We start from the raw sequence: 6,465 nt of genomic DNA, 5'->3' as shown, positions 1-6,465 counted from the left end.
GGGGGGCAGTCCCCCTCCCTCATGTTGGAGAGCTGGGTAAGCAGCCTACTGTACCCACTCCACAGCACAGGTACAAAAAGCCATAATACTTAAAGGTTTTCCTAATCCTGCCCATCTTAAATTAGAAAGAACAGCTTTAGTTAAGTCTTATTCTAAGCCCTTAAAACATTTAAGTACTTGAAATGGGTTTCAGCATTGCTCTTGTTCAGCTGCTGGAGTAAAGCAGCCCTGGAGCTCTCTGCTAGTCCATGGCGCTGTCAGAAAACACACTGGGATGTGAAAACAGGTAGTATGCTACACAGCTAAGGTACTTGAGCTACTCCAGGCTTGGCCTTCAGCTACACAGTTCAGGGGTGTTAGTGAGAACGCTCACGGAGGACAGGAAGACATTTTCTCTGCAAAGCCAACAGTGGTTAAACCTTTAGTACTTCCCTGGAGGGATAAGGCCCAGCTTAGCTTGGTAATACTTCATCAGACCTTGAAGACAATACAACATTGGTACAAAAACAACAACAAAAAATAATCTACGCTATGTTGTCAGATTCACATTAAAAACCAAAAAACACAAAAAATTCAAGTCTTAACTCAGATTTGTTTTCTGTTCCCCCCTTGCCCCAAAATAAAAAGCAAAGCTGCAGGTGTTGTAGGAGAGCCTCACCTGGGAGGGCTGGAGCTGAACCCCAGCCCAGGGGCAGACTGTTCAACACAGCAGCTTTGCCAGGGGTTCAAGCCTCCAGCTGCTGTAAGAACATGCAGCCCGCCTGCGGAACAGGGGGAGGGAAGCGGCGGCTCCGCTGTGGGCGATCACCGTTGCTCAGAGATGGGGCAAAGCTGGGTCCCTGCCGCACAGCGCCGCTAGCTCGTGTTAGTGGCGTTAAACAGATGCGGTCCGAGCACGGTCATGCTACTGCAACGGGCTGAGTACTACAGCCAACAACAAAAAAAAAAAAAAACAAACCAAACCCAAACCAACCCCGAAATGCACAACTGTATGAATGGGTGCCTGATGGGTCAGGGCTGTAACGCGGCTGTGCTGTGCGGCGCTGCCCTTGCCTGATGCTCGGCTGCCACCTGGCTCCAGCGTGGCTCAGCCTGGTCCTGCAGCGGCCACAGGACACGCTGGTCTCATCAATTTGCAAATGAGGTAAATTAAATACTGACACAGCGGGCTGGGAGGGAACAAGATGCCACCGACTCCCCTGCACCATCCCGTGCCCACCATCAGGGCACCGCATCCCCCCCCGCTTTACCTTTTCTTTCCTCAGCCAAAAACCATCCATCCATCATGCAGCAACCTGCCCTGCAGCTCCCACGGGCCGGTTCGGACAAAACCTCCGCAGCTGCATTTGGCCACCTAGCACTTCCAAACCACGTACACCCTGCCCCCCAACACACACTAAAAAAAAAAAAAAAAAAAAAAAAAAAAAAAAAACACAGCTCAGGCCTGCATTCCTGCAGCAAAAGAGAAACCCACGCTCCACCAGCCCCTGCTCCGCCGTGGGAAGGGATTCAGTCGCGCAGCTCGTGCCGTGACACCATACCCTTCCTGCAGCGGGATGGGAGCTGCCGTGCTGCAGCCGAACCCTGCACCCAGGCAGCAGGGACCCACCGGCATCATTTCAGCAAAAAATAAAAGCCATTTCTTTTTCTGCACTAAGCAAGCTGCAGCATTTAGCCGAAAAGCACAAGCCCTGCTGCTGCTCTCCCGAGCGGGTGCCTCGCTGGCACCAGCAGCAGCTCAGCCAAGCATGGGAGGGGGTCTGGGATTCACAGCCTGGTGCCGCCGGCGCCCGTGGAGAAGGGAACAGACAACCAGCATCAGACTTGGTCATAATCCCGTACCAGCCTGCTGGCTGCAGCAGACGGCTACCTGGAGGGCCAAGCACCCGGCTATTACTCAGTCACGACGCCAGCGACAATCCCTTCGTGCCAGCCCTCCGCCCCGGCTGCTCGTGGAGAAGGGCAGCCCGGGGGGAGCGCCGACACTCAATGCATGGGACCCTCCCCGAACACCAGCACAGAGGGGATTTAACACACTTGGATTTATTCCATCAATCAATCAGCGCCTCAGGCGGGACCCCACGGCACACGCTCCCCCCGCCGCTCCGCTATCTGCAGCCGCACTCATCCACCACCATGTCCTCGTAGTGCCTCAGCACCACGTTGTCGCTGTTGTCGTAGTAGAGGATGGAGATGGGGGAGAGCCTGACGGGGACGCAGCAGGGCTGGGGCGTCCCCTCCGGGTCCAGCGAGTGCACCATGGTCTGGAGGATGGCGTGGTTGGTGCTGTTCAGCTCCGCTGTCAGGGGAAAGGGGCACTCGCCCAGGCAGTAATTCGCCATGTAGCCCTGCGGGGCGATGATCCAGTTCTCCCAGCCGACGTCGCTGAAGCTGATGTAAAGCCGCCTGGGCTTGCAGAGGTTGCTCGGCGTGACAGGGGCGTAGTGAGCGCTTCTCCTCCTCCTGGAAGCCTTGCACTGCTGCCGGCTGAGGCTCACCACCAGAAGAGAGGTGTCCAGGAAGGAGTCGATGCTGGCGCAGAGGCTCCGCAGCCCGCCGCTCGCCAGGGCCGCCGCACCGTGGCCGCCGCTCACCGAGATCTCCAGGATCAAGCCCAGATTCCTGCTGTACGTCCTCCAGTCCTTCGCCACCCCGCTCAGGTTGAAGAGAAGAGACTTGTGCAGCTGGGCGAAGGAGCGCTCCACCAGCAGCTTTCGGCCGTGCTCGTGGGAATGCATCCCCCGGAGGGACACCTGGGTGGTTCGGTAGAGCCTCAGCTCAAAAACCTGCCCCTGGCTGGAGGTGTGGTAGGAGTTGTGGCTGAATTTGATCTCCAGCTGAGCCATCGTCAAGCTCTCGCCCTCCTCCAGCACGGAGAGGTTAAAGTACAGACGCTTCTGCAGACACCGCAAGCTCTGGGGCTGCCCGTTATGAATGAAGTGGCCTGACAAAGAAGGAGAAATAGAGGTGGTGGTGGCTGAACCCTTGTTACAGCAAGCAGGATCAGCCTCCCAGTGCTCCAGCCTAAGCTCTTGGCTGCACAGCAAGAGGAGGATGGGGCTGACGGAGGCGGGCAGCCACGCACGCCCGCAGTCCTTGGAGCGAGACGACAAGGCTGCAGTAGGGGCTATCAGCCCGATGGCATGGCCTTCAGAAAGGTTTGGAGGCGCAAATGCGAGCCTGGGCTCCAGCCTGCGGCACCGGGACGCTCCAGCCACTCCAGCATCTCCTCTAGATGCTACTTAACATCCTGGTGCATTATTTTTCCCCAGCTGTAAATATCTCCCCCCAGGACAGGGGAGGTGGTGTGGGTGCCGGCTGTTTGGGACAGAGGGGAAAAGAGGGCAAACAGCAGCAAACTTCAGGAGCTGGGAAGCTGCCTGTTTTCGCCAGCCCTAGGTTTCCACTGGAAACCCGGAACCACAAGAGAAGGGAGCTCCGTGGCGTCTTGAGACCTAGGGGACAGCGACCCAGCAATTCCCATGGAACTGAGAACGGCTCGGAGAGGCCACAGGCTGAGGCAGCCAGATGTGCCGCGTGGCCAGCCAGAGGCATGAGGACAAAAAGGAGGAGGGGGGGACGCAGCCAAATGGCCGAGCATCCCGTCCCCACCCAAAGCCGGGTGCTGGTCTCGCTCGCTGCGCCCCAGCGGCGTGACCGCTGCCCAGGCGAGGGGTCACCACCACGGCGAGCCCCGCGGTCAAGCAGCATCTCCGGACTGCATTAGGCGACTCCGGGACAGAGCCTTACACAGCTCCACACCCTCACCCGCTGCCTTGTCTACCGACTCATTTCTAAACTGCAAATAATTATCTGCAACACCCAGAGGGACCAGGGTTTGCAGAGCAGCGATTTCTCCTGGAGCCCGACTCCGGCCCCTGCCCTGTCCTCCTCCAGCCTCTCCTACCTACGAGAGATGGAAAAGCAAGGACTGGGGCGAAGTCTCCCAGCCCAGAGATCAGAGGGGCTTCCAAAAGGCAGGACCCAAACCACGGCGCTTCTGTACCTTGGTCAGCAAAGACACGGATGATGTTCCCAGGGACGTTAAATTCCTCCACCCTACAAGCATCCACCAGGTCTTTGTTTGTAGAAGGCAGTATCCTTCTCCTCTGGAAGATCCTCCAGAGCACCGACGGCACAGGAACGGGGGTTTTCGGGCTGGGCTTGGTGCTCAAACCCAAGGATTTTAACAGCAAACTTTCCTGCAGACTTAGCTCCATCCCCAGAACCGCGCTAAGGAGAGCGCAGGCAAGGCCGGCTCCGACGCCGGCGCGCGCGGGGAGAGGCCGCATTGCTTCGCTCTCCTTCCTGCAGACAAAGAGCGGCCTGGGCTGGCAACCTGAAGACAGGGGCCAGGGGGTGTTGATTGCCTGATTGGAGCCTTTGATCTGGTCAGTGCTTAATTAGCAGAGAGGGATTCCCAGGATTGGGCAGAGAGTGTGAAGCATCGCTCCAGGCTCCCCCCGGGACCTGTTAACCCTTTGAGGCTGCGCGGCAGGAGGGCAGCAGCTCTCCTCCCTCGGAGCTCCTACAACGTCTCCCACGTCTCCACACCGTCGAGGTCCAACAACAAAGTCCTTGGTGGCAGGGAAGAGCCCGCTCTTCCCCACACAAAGCTGCCGGCAAGCTGAGCACCGCTCCCATCCGCCGCGGACATCCCACCCAGCGCCAGGGGCACACACAGATCGGGCTCTCCTCTTGCTCCCTCCTCCCAAATCAGCTTGCCTTTTTTTTTTTTTTTTTTTTTTACCCCCCCTCCTCCATCACAGCATCCAACACTTCTCTCTCAAGGCCATCAACTTCCAAGCACACCAAATCATCAAACCCTCACTTCAGCTCCCCGCCGCACGCACCGCCGTGCCCACGAGACACGCAGCCCCAGGGCCGGCATGGAGGCACGGAAAGCCCCCGGCACCCACCCCCGGCCAGGCAGAGGGAGCCCCGCGGCCGCCCCGTTTGCACGGCCCCGCTGCAGCCATCACAGCGGGACGGCGGGCAGCACCCCGACGTTACACACCCCCAGCGCTGGCCAGCGAGGTACCCAGCTAAATGGGGACGCCCGGCCAAGCCGGCGCTACAAAATTCCATTTTACAGCGTTGCTGACTAGGGGCCACCATTACCCCAACTCCGCACCGGCGCTGCCCCAACTCCGCTACGACTGAGCAAATATCAGGATATCGGTTTCCTTCGTTTCCTCCTCCCTGCAAATCCTGCTTGAAAGCCAAGGATCGCACTGTCAAGCAAAGTCAAGCACTGAGACGCACCCCCTCGGACACCCCGCTAGGCGATGACAAGCGAGAAGGTGACGGATCCTGCCACAGCTTGGGACAGTTTCCATCAGCCCAAGTCACATTTTGCTTTCTGTTTACCGAGGAACTTTCCCCACGGCTCACACAATGAGCCTGGAGTTGAATCAATATGACAGGCCAAAAACAAAAGAAGAAGAAAAAGAAAAAAAAAAAAAAAAAAAACACACCCAAAAAACAATTAACCACCCTCTGATGCCTGGAATGGACGCCCTGGACGCCGCTCCGCTGCCTGCTGTCCCTGGGCGGGAGGGAGCCTGGCTCCCTGGGGAGCACGCAGGAGCGGTGGGTCCCGGCCCCGCGAGAGGAGAGGGGAGCAACGGGACAGCCTGGGTCTGAGGGGCTGCAAAATCCACGGGGCTTCCCAGCACGCAGGCCCACCGCCCAGCCCAGCCGCGGGGACCCTGCTCAGGGCTGGGGCTGCCTGGAAAACCACTGCAGGGAGCAGAAAGTATTTGTTCTTTACTCGAGCAAGCAGACGTTACTGGGCGAGAGTCCAGAGACCCCTCACCAGGGGACCCTGCAGGACCGGGACTGGCTTTTTAAGCAGCTATTAGACTTACACAGGCTTTTCAAGCAAATTAAATCTCCTGGCCCTCACCCAGCAGGGCAGGAGGCTGGAATAACGCTCCAGGGCTGGGTTTCCAGGCAGACCTACCCAGGGGAACCGTGCGGTGCCTCTGGACGCACGCGGGCAGCTCGGGGTCAGCCACCCCCCACCCCCCCTCCCCCCCCCCCCCCCCCCCCGAGGAGGAAGGCTCGAGGAGGAAGGCTCGGAGCGCGCTGCATCACCTCGCCAGGCCCTGCTGGGCAGCTAGAGCAGCGCTGGCGTCGGGCTCCCCGTGCCTGGGACGGCGATGCCAAGGGAGGAGAGGACGCTTCCCTCCCCACTTTGACGCTGGGTCGGAGGAACCTTCAGGGCTGCTGAGGCAGGGTCGGTGGGAATGTCCAACAGCGAAGACGGGGGAAATCACAAAGGGACTGAGGACAGCCGAGGGACGGACTGACAGAAGAAACACCAGGGGACCTAAAGCCAGCTCCAAATCCTACCTGGACCAGCAAAGCCACCAGCCTCTTAACCGAACCAGCACGGGCTGGCTACAGAAAGCACATTAGCATCAGGCGAAGCCTGGTCACAGGCAAGCCCCAGGGAGGGGC

The 6,465-nt window shown here is 58.9% G+C and overlaps 1 protein-coding gene across 1 annotated transcript; it reads right to left on the bottom strand.

Moving 5' to 3' along the window:
- Positions 1-2,108: 2,108 nt before the first annotated feature.
- Positions 2,109-4,292, bottom strand: GDF1 (growth differentiation factor 1). Its single transcript, XM_009479988.2, has 2 exons — positions 4,007-4,292; positions 2,109-2,944 (listed from the first exon to the last, which is right to left on the bottom strand). Exons 1-2 carry the CDS (start codon positions 4,290-4,292, stop codon positions 2,109-2,111), a joined length of 1,122 nt encoding a protein of 373 aa, XP_009478263.2.
- Positions 4,293-6,465: the final 2,173 nt, after the last annotated feature.

The sequence above is a fragment of the Pelecanus crispus genome, chromosome 20, assembly GCF_030463565.1.
Source record: "Pelecanus crispus isolate bPelCri1 chromosome 20, bPelCri1.pri, whole genome shotgun sequence".
Lineage (NCBI taxonomy): Eukaryota > Metazoa > Chordata > Aves > Pelecaniformes > Pelecanidae > Pelecanus > Pelecanus crispus.
The sequence above is the reverse complement of the archived record's forward strand: the minus strand, read 5'-3'. Positions and strand labels throughout refer to the sequence as shown.